At 40.2% G+C, this 16,097-nt stretch overlaps 1 protein-coding gene across 6 annotated transcripts in view; it reads right to left on the reverse strand.

Moving 5' to 3' along the window:
* Positions 1–16,097, reverse strand: part of SVOP (SV2 related protein) — a 76,561-nt gene that overhangs the window by 31,521 nt on the left and 28,943 nt on the right. For all 6 annotated transcript variants that reach the window (XM_074206087.1, XM_074206086.1, XM_074206085.1 and 3 more), the window contains 4 exons: positions 9,047–9,207; positions 7,307–7,392; positions 6,795–6,893; positions 4,633–4,704 (listed from right to left, as the gene is read on the reverse strand). In XM_074206087.1, the coding sequence (XP_074062188.1) occupies positions 4,633–4,704; positions 6,795–6,893; positions 7,307–7,392; positions 9,047–9,207 (418 nt within the window). The remainder of the gene's footprint in view (positions 1–4,632; positions 4,705–6,794; positions 6,894–7,306; positions 7,393–9,046; positions 9,208–16,097) is intronic.

A 16,097-nucleotide genomic window follows, 5' to 3' on the forward strand; every position in this document is an offset into this window, starting at 1 on the left:
GAGAGCCCTGATCCTGATTCAGAGGGTCAAGGTTCTAGCTCCTGCCCCTGTGGACCAGAAGGCAGAGGATTGAAAACCATTTCTGCAACTACCTGTGTGACCCCAGGTAAATCTGCAGACCATAATTACTCTATTTTGAACATAAAAAGATCCTGAGTTCTGAGATCCCCTGTTCTAAGACCCCTCCCAGTTCTGATATACCCTGTTCTAAGCCCCCTCCCAGTCCTGACATCCCTTGTTCTAAGCCCCTTCCAGCTCTGACATCCCCTGTTCTAAGACCCCTCCCAGTCCTGACATCCCCTGTTCTAAGACCCCTCCCAGCTCTCACATCCCCTGTTCTAAGACCCCTCCCAGTCCTGACATCCCCTGTTCTAAGACCCCTCCCAGTTCTGACATCCCCTGTTCTAAGCCCCTTCCAGCTCTGACATCCCCTGTTCTAAGACCCCTCCCAGTCCTGACATCCCCTGTTCTAAGCCCCCCTCCCAGTTCTGACATCTCCTGTTCTAAGTCCCCTTCCCAGTTCTGACATCCCCCTGTTCTAATCCCCCCTTCAAGCTGTACAAACATGATAATTAGCCATAGAAGTCGCTCCCTCTGGGAGCTGCCAGGGAAGACGATAAAACACAGGAAATTCCTTCTGTAAAGGCACCGTGTGGGCCACATGGAAGTTCTAGAGCCAAGCCCTAGGTTTTCAGGGCAAGCTGACGTCTCAGAAATCAGCAGCTTGATTCACTATATAAAGAAATCAGAACTTGATTTCCTGTTTTGTGGGTTGTTTGGACTTAACAAAACCATGGACAAAATGCTAGCGATGCCAGTTATACTGAAAAGCATGTCCTGCTGCTACAACTCTACTTGAAGAATAGTAATGAATGACCAAGGGGAAGCTGAGGGTCTACATTTGTTATTGAGTCAGGTGTCAGTTAATGGGCAGCCAACAAGCATTTATTAAGCTCCTAATGTATGCTAATTTCTGAGGATATATAGAAAGGTCAACTAACAAATAGTCCCGTACAATGGAAAAGGGATAGATCAGATGAGAGAGAGAAGAACCAGCCCTACCAGTCTGCCCTGCTCCCCAAGCTGTAGAACTTGAGAATCTCAAAATCAACCCAGTTCACGTTGTGATCACTGGGCCAGGAGCCAGACAGATGTTTGCACTGCCCATAGGAAATCAATACTGGATGCAGGCTCCCAGGACTTGTGACAAAGGGAACAAATGAGTCTTTGAGCCTCAAACACTTAAGTGTATCTCTTTACACAAAACAACTGATGGACTAATTACAAATCATTCTCATCTCCTGGGTACACTGGCCAATGTCCAGGGAAGAGAGGCTAGGTGGGAAGCCAGCTAGAAACCATACAAATTGAACATCGTTGGAAGAACTGGAACATTTGTTCTGAAGAAAAGATTCTGGGGGGCCATAGTATATCAGATCTGGCAGGACATTTAGAGTTAGGATGATCCAGGTTCAAATTTCACTTCAGATACTAGCTGTATGATCTTGGACAAATCACTTAAATTATCTGAGTCATTTTCCCCATCTGTAAAATGAGAGGATTCATCTCAAAGGGACTGAGGTCTCTTTCCAGCTTTGAATCTATGCTCCTTTGTCATTTGAAAGAGAGATTATTCAATTAGGCCTTAGTGGAATGTTTGGTATACAGGAGGTGCTTAATAAATGTTTATGTGACTTGTTCTTGGCCCCCTTCTGCAGAGAAGATTTTGGTTTGATATGGGAAATATTTCCTAACAATTAGACCTGCCCCAAAAGGAATGGGTAGCCTCAGCAGGTAGTGGGCTCCCCTTCAAGGAAGGTCTTCAAGAAAAGAATAGAGCCCCTTTGCCAGGGATGCCAGGGTGAGAGAGAGCAGGCTTCTTATTCAGAAGCTGGTTGGGCCAGATTGACTTTGAGTACCCTTCTGCCTCAAGATCAAAGCAGGATCCTTCATTAAAGCAGGGTCCTGAGGGTTTCTACATAGCCACACTTTGTCAGACCAATCACAGTTATTAAGGAAAAATAAATCAAATGTATTAAAAAATATTCAATGACCCAGACCCTCCACTGATTCAACCTAATTTTCCTCACCCAGGAATAACAGCTCATAGCTCTACTATAATCATTTAAAGTTCATGAAATGTTTTGCCCATAATGATGATGAGAAGCAGAAACTGTGGGCACAGTACAAATTAGTGATTGTTATTTCTTTCCCACCCAGTCACAAGGGGAGCCTATAAATAACTACTCAGCAGGGGCTGTGTCTCCTCCCTGTATTCATTCTTTTTTAAAAAATTGATATTTTATTTTATTTTTCCAATTACATGCTATTCATATTCATTTTTTAATAAAAACAAAATGAGGCTTCCCCGAAGGATGGATGACCTTGGAAAAGTAGGAAGCTGTCTCTGCTGAATGGTGAAAGGGGCATCCCAGGGAATGACAGAATTGGGGGAAACTGTGCCCCTTCCTCTAGGATTTCTGCACCAGAGTACAGACTTTTCTACAGGGAGGTTTCACCAGCTTAAACAAAAGGGTGACAAGAGGTAGGAGGAAGGTGTCAGGCAGACCCGGGAGGAGGAGGAGGAGAAAGGAGGAGGAGGAAAGAGACTTTGCTTCAACCTCCCCCATCACAGTGCATATGATTCATCAAGGAGCGGTGTTTCTGAGGTATCCAGGCTACAGCAGCTTGGCAGTGGGGTGGCAAGGAGGTATGATCAGGGTGCAGGGTATGGAACCAGGGAATAAGGGTCAGAGTTTACATCCTGGTTTCACTAGTTTGGGGACATCAGTACTGGCTGTATGACAGTCAGGTGAGAGTGAAGAAGGCTAGATTTGGTGTCACCTTAATCTCAGATCTGACTATGACTCCCCATTCCTGCACCCCCCTCAACTTGATTAAAATCGGTTCTCCTCTGTTGACGCAACATCATTTTTCCAGATTCCAAGGATGTTCACCTTGGCAGGATCCCCAAATCCTTAACCTCCATCAGCTCTCCTAACCACTCTTTTTTTTAAGGTTTTTGCAAGGCAAATGGGGTTAAGTGGCTTGCCCAAAGCCCTATGGCTAGGTAATTATTAAGTGCCTGAGACTGGATTTGAACCCAGGTACTCCTGATTCCAAGGCCGGTGCTTTATCCACTACACCACCTAACCGCCCCTCCTAACCACTCTTTTGCCAGACCTTTCCCTTTCTACCTTCATGGTTATCTCTCCTTACCTGACCCCTTCTGTTCTCATATACAGTGACCATCTAGGTGCCGTTTTCCTCACCTAGGGTACTGCAGCAGCCTCCAAATTCATCTCCCTGCCTCAAATCTCTTCCCCATTCTGGCCAAAATAATTTTTTTTAGCCAATCCTCACTTTATAGGTTAAGAAACTGAGGCCTAGGAGATTTCATCTTGCCCAAAATTACACAGCTAGTATATGATAAATGGATTTGAACACACATCTTGACAAAGTTTTCTCAAAAGTCACATTTGATAATATCATTTTCCTACTCTACCAATTCCTAACTTCCCGTGGCTTCTAAGACAAGATGAAGTTCTGCACAATTTGGTTCCAACCCATCTTTTTGGCCTCAATGGACCCTTTTTCTGTCCCGCATGACCAGTTCTTTGACCTGGTCGATTCAGGTCTGGAATGTCTCACCTCTATTAATGGAGTTCCTCCCTTCTGAAACATCATCTTCAGCATGAAACCTTTCCCTGGTGTCTCCCAACTAATGCCCTCCCTCCCTCCCAAACTACCTTGTATTTAACCACCAGGCAAATCACTTAACCCCATTTGCCTCAGTTTCTTCATCTGTAAAATAACCCAGAGGAAAAAAAATGGCAAACCACTTCAGTATTTCTGCCAAGAAAATCCTAAATGGGGTCACAAAGAGTTGAACTCGAACTTATCCTTCTTCCCCTATCCAGTTGCCAAATTGTTTTCCATAATGTCTCTCACATACCATACCTAGCTGCATTTCCACCCATACAAATCATCATCATAGTTCAGTCTCTAATTCACTCTCATCTAGACCATTGCATCAGCCTTCTAATTGGTCTTCATTATCTCATATCTCTCCCTAGGCCAATTCATCTTCCACACGGTTGCCATGGAAATTTTCCTAAACCATAGATCTGACTCCCCTGTCACTCCCCTGCTCTATAAACCACAGTGACTCCCTGTTTCATACTTAGGTAAATATAAAGTCATCTGCTTGGCATTTAAGGTTCCTCCTAACAGACCCATTCTGATGTTTCCTATGTCCTCATTCTGCAGTCCATTGATATCTTCATTTCCCATCTTGGCAATGGTGGTCCTTATCTTTGCTTCTTAGAATCCCTGTCTTTCTTCCAAACTCATCTTCAACATCACTTCTTGCAGGCCTTTCTACATCCTCCCCAGCTCAGAGTGTCCTCCCTTCCAAGATTATGGTCTGTCTACTCTCTGAGTAGTTCCTGTGGTATGTGTTGTTTCCCCTATTCAGATGGAAGCTCCCAAGAGCAGGAAATACTTTTGGCTTTATATTCTCAGAACTTTACAAAGCGGTTAAGATTTAGAAGCTGTTTAATAAATGCTTAGTGATTGAGTGAATACAGTGGAGAACACACATACAAGTTATCCTGATTACAGCTGACTTACTGTTTTTCGTCCATATTGGTCGGAAATGTTTCCCCAAAGAGTGGAACTAGACATCATTCCCACAAAGACCACCTGCAGGAAATAAGAAACAATTTCAGTTATAGACAAGTTCAGGTCCCTGAGAAATAGTCTTCCACCAAAAAAAACCAACAACCCTATTGAACCATTAAAATTAAAACCTCCAAAAACATATGTCCATCCTCGTTTGTTAGGAAAATTACTTAAGACTCAAGTAGCTTTTTAAAAGTTGGAGGGACCTTAGAACATGGAATGTCAAAAAAGGGAGTGAAGAGTCTTAGAACAAGGTATGTCAGAGCTGGAAGGGGTCTTAGAACAGAAGTTGCTAGGGCTGAGGGTAGCATAATGTCAGAGGTAGGGGTAGGGGAGTGGGACATCTTGGAATAGAGAATGTCAGAACTGAAACCTTCAGGCTAATCCAGGCTCTTCCTCATTCTGCAAAGAAAGAAGAGAGGTCCAGAGAGAGGTCCAGACTTAGCTATACAGCAAAGTCAGAATCATCAAAGATTAAATCCACTAATTTGTTACCCTCCTATTTTCCAGATAAGGAAACTGAGGCAAACAAAGGTTAAATGACATGCCCAGGATCGTGCAAGATTTGAACCCAGTAGCATTCTCCCCAACTCTCTAGCCCTCTTCTTGGAAGACTCAAACAAATGTCCTGAGAATGACAAGCCAGTTGGGTCATTGAGTGCCAGAAGAACAGGGTGTCACAGATCTTGAGCTGGAAGGGGCCTCAGAGGGAACAAAGACTGAATCTGGGTCCCAGAATGAACATTGTTATGGTACTGGGTCTGGGCAGTTAGGTGGAGCAGTGGACCTGAGTTAAAATTTGACCTTAGATACTTACTAGCTGTGTGATCCTGGGCAAGTCACATAACATTGGGCTGCCTCAGTTTCCCCAACTGCAAAGCGGGGATGATACCATCTACCTCCCAGGGTTATTGTGAGGACAAAATGAGATAATACTTGGAAAGTGTTTTGTAGACTTTAAAGTACAATATAAACGCCAACTTTTTATTGTTGCCACTGTTATTACTATTACTTGCTGAGTGGTAAGTAATCAATAGTAATCACTTGATGAATGGGAGCTGAATGTGACAAATATTCAGTGCTCTACGAAGTTTAGAAGGAAGCAGTAGACAGATCCAACTTAATTTGCCCCAAACACAGTTCATTATCCTCTAGAACATAGAGTCAGAATTGGTCTTAGAATCAAGAAAAGCTAGCTTCAGATCCTACTTAAAAACCTTTACTGTGAAACTCCAGACACATCGATGTGACTCAGTTATATCATCTATAAAATGAAAGGATGTGATTCCCTCTTAGGTCTCTTCTAGCCCTATCTTGGGATTTTTTTTTTGCAAGGCAATGGGCTTGCCCAAGGTCACACAGCTAGGTAATTATTAAGTGTCTGAGACTGGATTTGAACTCAGGTACTCCTGACTCCAGGGCCGGTGCTCTATCTACTGCACCACCTAGCTGCCCATTCTAGCCCTATCTTTATGGCTATGAGTTCATAAGCCTAAGAACTCTCCTTCCAATACCTTGTGAGGAAGGTAATGCAAATATTATTTCATTCCTTTTATAGATGAGAAAATTGAGACTCTGAGATGAGAAGGGACCTGCCCTAGGTCACACAGTTAGGATGTATCTAGACCATGAATTATATACCAAAGTGTCTGCTGTGCTCTAGGAGGAAGGAAAGCCCAGAGATCACTGCATCCCACCCCCTCATTAAAAAAAAAAAGAGGAAAATGCGACATAAATCAGACAGTTGATCAGCTTGAGGTCACAAAGGTAAATGACCACAGCAAGAAGCGCAAACAGATCCTGGTACTTCTTTTTATTTCTATAACCAATAGCTGTGAGGCAGGGACTCAATGATTAACAAAAGAAAGTGTCAACCTATTAAGTGGATTCCACTGTCAAAGATGTGGGTAGTCAGGAGATAGGAAGATTGTATTGGGACAGTCAGGAAGAGACTGTAGCCTCATTCCTGATGAGATTTCTCAACCAAAGTTTAGATCTCCTCTGCTGAAGTTCATGTTGGGTTTGAATGATAGAGACAACTACATATGGACCATAGGGAGGGTAGGTAAATTAAACCATATAAGGACAGTAGACATGCACCATGTTCCTACCGAGGTGAGCAGGGCCACCTGCCAGCTGGGGAGTCTCCATTCACAGTGCAGTTGGGGTGCCAAAATGCTGAGAATCATCATTTCCATTGCATCTGCCATCTAGAAGAAGGAGAAGGTGTGAGAAGTGCCCGGAAAGGAAAAGCAGACAGACCCTGATTATTGGTGATGACTGACGCTGCCTCCTCAACCCCAGCTTCCAAGACTGTCTCCTCTTGCTTCAAAGGAAGTCAACAGGCTGGGATAAGGAATCTGGCTCTCAAATTTACTCATGCAGCAAGCCCATGAACAGAGGGGTAGAAATGTTCCAGCTATTACTTGCTATATTTAGTTTAAATCCTCAGTTCTTCATGGAAAGAGAGACGTGGTAGTCACAATAAATGCTTTTTTTTTCTTACTCATTATTGGTCAAAAAAAAAAAAACTCAACAAAACCCAACAACACCTCAATAGTATGTAGGGGTCACTTAAAACCTGCCTTTGAAGCACTAGACTGTCCCTATTCCAAATACTTGCCCATGCCAATCCGGTGAGGACAGACAGTTTCCACTGAAATTTCCCAAAACCAATGGCTTCCACCGCATCTTCCACCATGAAAGTATCTAAGAATGAGATTTTAAAAAGTCAGTTTTCCTAGGATGGAAATATTTCAAAGTCACTGAATTGAAACACCATATCATACGATTTGAAACATGGTGGAGGTCCAAGATCATTCAAAACAACATGATTGGAACAGTATTCTAAGAAACAAAAATTGTGAAGAATTCAGAGAAGCGTGGGAGGAGTTTTGTAAACTGATGTAGACTTGTGGAAACTTACCTTGGAAAATAACATACATGGCTATAACACTAGAAATGAAATGAACAAGAAAAAAAATGAAACTGAACAGTGAAAAATTATAACGACCAACATGGCCTTGAAGAAGAAATGAGAAAACATCCCTTCTTCCCTTCTTTGCAGGGTGGGGGATTATGGATATGGAACAGCACATATATTGTCAGAAATGGATAATGTGTTCTTTTATTTTGCTGAACTGATTTTTTTTCTCTCTGTTATTTTTTATTATAAAAGAGGGATTGCTGGTTAGGGTGTCAAGAGTGATAAAGATATGGGGCGGCTAGTTGGCACAGTGGATAGAGTACCAGCCCTGGAGTCAGGAGTACCTGAGTTCAAATCCAACCTCAGACCCCTAATAATTACCTAATGGTGTGGCCTTGAGTGAGCCACTTAACCCCATTGCCTTGCAAAAACTAAAAAAAAAAAAGTGATAAAGATATTTGGAAATGAAGGCAAGACTGTATCAGTAATCAATTAAATTAGAAAAAACCAACAAGATGTCTGATAGGGATTAGGATAATCTTAGTTGCTGAAATTGATAACCACTGTTAAAGACACTTTCAGTCCCATTGTCTTCCCACCTAGATGTACTAAGCTTGCAAGCAAGCATGTCTACATTGAGTAGATTTTGATAAAGTTAACCACAAGTGAACCTCAACCTCCAGAAATATCTTACTTCAGCTGTTAAAAACAGCAGCTAAGGGTGGCTAGGTAGCGCAGTGAATAGAGCACCAGCCTTGGAGTCAGGAGTACCTGGGTTCAAATCCGACCTCAGACACTTAATAATTACCTAGCCGTGTGGCCTTGGGCGAGCCACTTAACCCCATTGCCTTGAAAAATCTAAAAAAAAAAACCTGAAAAAAACAGCAGCTAGATAGCCAATATGGGAATTATTTTTGCTTGCCTATGCATATTTTTCACCAAGATTTTGTATTTCTGGTTTTTTTCCCCCCAATATGGGAGAAAGTTATGGGAGAGGAGATCAATTTTTTTTTAGGTTTTTGCAAGGCAAATGGGGTTAAGTGGCTCGCCCAAGGCCACACGGCTAGGTAATTATTACATGTCTGAGGCCGGATTTGAACTCAGGTACTCCTGACTCCAGGGCCGGTGTTCTATCCATTGTGCCACCTAGACGCCCCAATAGATTTTTGTTAATTGAAAAAAATTTAATTTTAAAAAAATTGCAGATAGATTCTGATAGCTAAATGACCCAGTGGCAGACTATAGTCTGAGTTCAAATCCTGCCAAATTTGTTGCTTACTAGCTGTGTGGCACTGGACAAATTGTCGAACCTTTCTTAGCCTTAGTATACTTCATAGGGTTGATGTAAGGATCAAATGCGACAATATAAGTAAAATGTTTATAAGTCTTAAATCATCATTAGTTGATGATGATGATGATGATGACCACCCTACTCACCATCAGTGGGATTGGCAAACTCTTTGGGCACTGCAGCGCCATCCTCCAATTCCACAGCCTCTAATTCTGACCGAACCCCTTCAATCTGGATTTCATGCTCTCCCGAGATGGCATCATCATCAGACCTGGAGCTTTCTCCTGTTCTTCGAAACTTGACCACTCTAGAGGAAAACAGGAATGGTTATGTGGGGAGTTGTTTCCCTGACTCTCTGCTCCTTTTTGGAAATCATGCATCTGGTTAAATGTAAAAGGTTTTCTTCTGTTGATCTTTTGACCATAAGTTTCTTGAGAGTAGGAACTGTTTTATTAAAATTATTTCTTTTTATTCCCAATGATTAGCACAGACTGGCATATGGTAGGCACTAAATAAATACTTGTTGACTTGAGATAATTTAACTGGGTAAGTATGCTAGCAAATTAGAATATAAGGGTATGTCTTGTCAGGTCTTTGAGATGGTGTGGTTATAATAGAACATCATTCTGGAGTCTGAATTCAAACCCCATTTCTGATGCCTACTATCAATGCAACCTTGGACATGGCACAGTGTGTCTAGCGAAGTCATTGGACTTGGAGTCAGGAAGAAACAAGTTCAAATCCTACCTCAAGACACGTACTAGCTTTGTGACCTTGGGGGAGTCACTTAACTACTATCTACCTCATTTAACTCATCTGACAATAAGTAGGCTAGACTTGATGGTCTCTGAAGATTTATTCCAGCTCTTGATAAATTATTCCATGATATATTTTTCTCTTGACCATAATATTCTTTTCAATAATAGTGAGATAAAAATAGATGTTGGCATTTTTGCCCATAAACGCATCCCCAAGAATTAGCTATAAGCATGTTCCAACTAAAAGAAAAATAGTTGATTCAAGGCACATTACCTGTTTAATGTGACCTTGGAGAAGTCACTTAACAACTTCACACTTTAACTTCCTCATCTATATGATGGAAATGAGAGTACTGAAGATTCAAGAATAATTAGCTCCTTGAAGAAAAGGGATTGCATCCTCTCTGGTCTTTGCATCTCCAAAATCAAGAACATAGTTGATGTTTAATTAATTCATGCTGATTAGAATGGAACCAAAAGTCCCTCAGTGTCATATGCAGGATGACAGATTTAAAGACAGAAGAGACTTTAGTGGCCATAAAATCCAACTTTTTACATATGAGGAAACTGAGACTGAGAGAGGTCCAGTGACTTCCCCAAGGGACACACAACTTTTTTGTTGTTGCTGAATCATTTCAATTATGTCTAACAATAAAGATAATGGAGTGGTTTGCCATTTTCTTCTCCACTTCATTTTACAGATGAGGAATTGATATAAACAGGATTCAGGATCACATAGCTAGTAAGTGTGTGAGGCTAGATTTGGATTCAGGTCCTTCTGACTCCATGGCCAGCGCCACTTAGCTACTCAACTAATAATTATCTTTGAATACAGGTCTTCTTGACACCAAGTGCAGAAGTCTCTCTTCTTTTGACCATCTAGCTTCATTAAATACAAGTTAGACCTGAATATCAACCTCCTCTACAAAGTGGTTAAACTTCTCTTTGAGGAAGAACTCTCTGCCTTTCAAAGAAGTCATTCTACTTTGGGATGGCTCTTTTTGTTAGGAAGGTTTTCTTTACATCAACCCTCCATTCTTTTCTTTGTAACTTTTATCTAGATGATCCTAGTTCTGTCCTTAGAAGACAAATGAAACAAATAAAATCTCTTTTCTAAATGAGAACCCTTTAGATACATGAGGATAGTACTCATATTCTCCCTAAATCTTCTCTGGGCTAAACATTCCCCATTCATTCAAATAATCCTCAAATGATAGGAGAGCTCTGATCCTTCCAAAGTCACAGTATTATTGAGAGGATAAACTTTGAAAATGGTTGTACAGATGCTTTGAAAACAAATCCTCTACAAACACAAAGTATTATTTTGGTTCTTTAGTTATTATATTTTCCCCTCCTCCTCACAAAGTATTTTTCAAAATAGTGTGATCAGTGAATCAGACTAGGAATTTTTGTATTTAAAGGAGAGTAGCTTAAAAAGCATTCAATGATTGTGGGGCACTGTATTGTTGGTGAACAGAGACCCAAGAACTCTGCCATGAGGTGCCTGCTAGGAAGGCCTCTCCAGGAGGGAGCAGAGAAGAGTGAGGGAGGAATTTCCCAAAGGATTACAAATGCTGTCAGCATTTATAAACTTAGTATCCTAGGGTAGATCCCTGTCACTCCACCCTAGTTTGGCTTTGGTGCAGACCATTCCTCAAGTTTAAAAAGCATAGGGAACATGGCCTATTTTTGAAATTGGTATATGAGAAGTTGGATATCAACATACTGGTTAATAAAAACATGAATAATCATATTATTATACACATACATACATATAAGTTTAGAAGTCCCTTTCCCTTCCAAAATTTGTGCTTAGAAATATTAGGGTTTGGTGCATTTCTCAGCATGTACTTTATTTTTTGCAAGCCAATGGGGTTAAATGGCTTACCCAAGGCCACACAGCTAGGTTATTAAGTGTCTGAGTCCAGATTTGAACTCAGGTACTCCTGACTCCAGGGTGGGTGCTCTATCCACTGTGCCACCTAGCCACCCCTCCCAGCATATACTTTGAGGAAGCAGTATGTCATGGCAGAATGCAAGCTTCATGACAGTAAGAACTGATTTCTGTTTTATTTTTCTGTGCCCAGGACCTAGCAAAATATCTTATATACAGGAGGAGCTTAATAAATGCTTTTCAGATTGGATTGGATTGGACTGGTATGTTAGATGGACCAGTGGGATAATAATGATAACAATAACAATAATAAAAATAGCATTGCATTTCCCAAACATAACTGAAAGTGATTTACCTTTGGATGGGGGCCAATGAAACAACTAATATCCAAGAGGAGAGTCAAAAGGCCCTTTGTGGGTGATTCAACCAACAATATATTTAAAAAGAAGCATTGAACAAACAGCTGAACTGTGTGGATTCATTTGTATAAATGAAAGAGTTTCAGATGGCCATTCAGGACCAGATCATTGACATAAAAAACTAGAGAATAATACTTGAGAAACCAGTCTTAGGGATCAATTGTAGGCTATGCAAGAAAATGGTGGAGATTAGGCAACACGTCACTATAAACAGTAAACTCCTACCAAATACCCAGCAAGACAAGATGTGCTGATTAGAATGATAGGTCAGAATTAACATCTATCTTTTGTTGACTAACAGACTACACATCCTATTCTACAAATATAACCTTCAAAATATTCTAGATAAATTCAAACAATAAACTATACTGGGACCAGATCATTATTACAGAACAAATTATTTCCCACAATCACCTTTACAATACATTGATTCATAAAAACTCAAGAACAATGTTTTAAATTGACTCTGACACCTGCTGTTAAATGTTTAACTACTGGCTCTCTGAAAAATAAAACGTGTGTGTGACACACTTTTATGCTGAACTTGCATTATTAATATTTTCTCCATCATTTTCATACATTTGGACAATCAACAAAACAATAAATCAAGTTCTTATTTATAATGCTTGTTGATTTCTGAGGTATAAATGCTACTCTGAAAAATTAATGATTGACTCTCATGAACTGGTATCAACTGGGCTTTAATACATCCCTGGATATTATCACCCCCCAAACACACACTCTCCAAGCTCCATGTGAAAATGGGAACAACAATACTCTCAAAGTATAGAAACCTGGCTGAGGAGATCTAAATCTTATAGGAACAGGTTGAGATGCACATCATTCCCATCTGCCTGTCTGCCACTGCTATCATACAGAGGATGCTTTCAATGATTCTGCAGAGGATGAATCAACATCTTTCCATTATTAATGAATGCCAAAAAGTAGTTTACCTGGATAAAATCTTTGGCATCACTTAACATAAAGGAATAAGAGAAGTCAACTTTCCCCAAGGTACCATTTGTATCTGAATCTTATTTAAAAAGATGCAAATAAGATAAGAGTAACAATAATAATAATCTTTTTATTTATTTGTAATAATCTGTATAACATGAAACATCAAAAGAATAATCAAGAATAGCAACTTTCTTCTAGAACTATTTATATCTGAACTCCATCAAATAAGAGTTTGATGGTGATGACCAGGTTGGTGGTAGTGGTGATGATGATGATGATGATAACGAAAGATAGCTTCACTTAGGGTGCCAGAATCAGAGTTGGGAAGACTGGTTCAAATCTCACTTCTGCCATTTATTACCTATGTGACTCTGGGAAATCCCTTCACCTCTCTGCCTCAGTTTCCTCATTTGTAAAGTGAGCAGTTTGGATTCAATGGCATCTAAGCTCCCTTCCAGCTTTATATCTATGATTCTAACATTATAATAATATCTAGTTACAAAAACAGATATTTTACCCATCCATACATTAGCCTACAAAGCTTTAGCCCACAGAGCATTAAATTTAAAATAATAACGAGAGAAACTTGAACCAGTACTGCTTCTAGCCAAACATTATTGAATAAGATGAAAAGAAGATGATGAATCACCATCACCATAATAACTGACATTTATAGAGAAAGTTAACTTTTTAAAAAATTAATAGTATTTTATTTTTTTCCAATTATATATAAAGTCAATTTCAAACATTCATTTGTTCTAAAATTTTGAGTTTCAAATTTTCTCAAGAGCATTAATTTTTCCAAAAAATTTCATATATATAATCTCATTTGATTTTCACAATGGTCATGGGAGGTGGGGATGTCAGGTGTGATTATGCTCATTTCTCAGATGGGGAAACTAAGGATCTGAGAAAGTTGCATAGTCAAAGAGCAAGTAAGATCAGGACTTGGCATCAGAAGATGTGAGTTCTGGTCCCTCTACCACTTTCTGACTGTGTGATTCTTAACAAATCCCCCTCTCTGAGTTTCAGTTTCCTCATCTGAACTAATCTTGTATGGAAAGCTGTTGTTCAAACTATTAAGAGCAAGCAAAAGGTGAGAAAAGGTAGATGAAATGCAGAAAATTACATTAAAAAACCAGGCAGGCAACGATGACCTCCAGAGAAGCTCATAGTAGACTTCTGTCAGGTTGGACAGTGTGCTTCTGAAAGTTCATTAAGTCCACCAGAACCCAGGAAATCATTTGGATGCCCTTGAGCTGCAGTGGGGTCAAAGTCTCCACACTAGAGATATCTGAACGGCTGGCCACAGGCAGGGATGCAGCTATGGACCTTCGATGGTTGTGAGATAGAAGGACCACGGCAGACCCTTTGACCATCATCAGTGGGGCAGCCCTGCTTAGAATAGAAGTCAGCATACCCAGCTCAGAGACAAGGTCTCCTCTTGAAGCTGGAAAGAGGCAGTTCTATGACTGAATAAACAAAGGTACCTTTACCTGGAGGACAAGAGTATAATTACCCCTTTCACATCGATGGAGGTGAGGGCATAGCATTCCACAACTTGAGGAATTCATATAAAAGTTTTTGGCCCTCCAAGATCTGAAAAATCCACAAAAATTTTTGGCCCTCCCTTTGAGCCAGAGATGTCTGAATTAATATGGTGCTAAAAGATAAAACATGTTGATATTATAATATACTATACATGTATTTTTTGCATTTCTGAGTTTATAAACTTTCTCTGTCATTCTACAAAACTCTCCAAAAATTCCATTTAATTTCTTATGCTGACCAGTGATATTGAAACTGAGATGGAGAATGCTTCTATGTGGAAGGGATCACTTTTTACAAGGTACCCTGATCTCCTGCTCCACCCACCAGGACTTGCCCTGGGAGACTGAGTGCAATCATCACTACACATAACCTATATGCTCACAAGAGAGTTTTGAGAGAAAGCTAATCATCATCATAATAAATAGCAATGATGATATATTCAGAGGTCTTTCATCTTTGCTCCTGAAATAAAATTGTTTCCTGAGCTGGGTAGTTAAGGGCCTCCTACCTTTCAGGACTTATTACATGTTATTTACCTTCCTGAACTGCATTCTAACCCAACTGGAGCATGAGCTATTTCCATTGCCTGCCATCATATTTATCTGAGTAGTCCCCCATTTCTGGAAAACATCCCTCTTCATCTCTGCCCCTCAGAACCCTCCTCTTGCACAGATGACTCAAGGGCCACCTCCACCAAGAGCCTCCCCTGATCACCTCTCCATCTTCTTTCTCTTCTCAAATGACCTATCTGTATACTTTATACCCATCTCGATCCTCACCTCAGTAAGCTCCCTGAAGGTAGGGATGCAGGATCTAGATCCAGAATTGAAAGGGTCTTTAGAGGTTTTTGGACTCTCTCCAACTACATTAATTATTACCAGGTCCTCAGCTCCCAGATCAGTTTTTTTTCTTTTTTATACATGTATTTTTTGCATATCTTAGTTTCTAAACTTTTTCTCTGGAATCTGTTGGCCTTCACATGTCATCTGTGGCTTCTGCAAAACTCTCCAAAAATTCCATTTAATTTCTTATACTTTTATTCTTTTTACTGGGGAAGGGGGTTAACTCCTGGTAAAAAATTTCCTCCAGAAGGATGCCCATCAATTGGGGATTAGTCAACAAGTTATGGTATATGAATGTGATGGAGTAGTATTATTCTGTAGAAAATCATGAGCCCTCAAACTTTAGAAAAGCCTGGAAAGACTTAAATTGAACTAATACTGAGTGAAATGAGCAGAACCAGGAGAACATTGTACACATTAACAGCAACATTTTTGAGATGATTGACTAGGATGGATGCTGCTCCTCTCAGAAGTTCAATAACCAAAGAAAATTCTGAGAGACCTATATTGGAAAATGCTATCCACATCCAGAGAAAAAACTTAGGAGACTGAATGCAGATCAAAGCATACTATTGTTCACTTTTTAAAACTTCTTTTATATTTTTCTTTCTTTCTCATAGTTTGTTTTCCCTTAGTTCTAATTCCCCTTTCACAATATGACTAATATGGAAATATGTTAAGCATGAATATTATATATGTACTACCTAAAAAGATTGGCCACTGTCATGGGGAAGGGAGTGGGCAGGGAGGGTAGTAGAAAATGTGGAGTTTAAAAT

Source organism: Macrotis lagotis, chromosome X (genome assembly GCF_037893015.1).
Source record: "Macrotis lagotis isolate mMagLag1 chromosome X, bilby.v1.9.chrom.fasta, whole genome shotgun sequence".
NCBI lineage: Eukaryota > Metazoa > Chordata > Mammalia > Peramelemorphia > Peramelidae > Macrotis > Macrotis lagotis.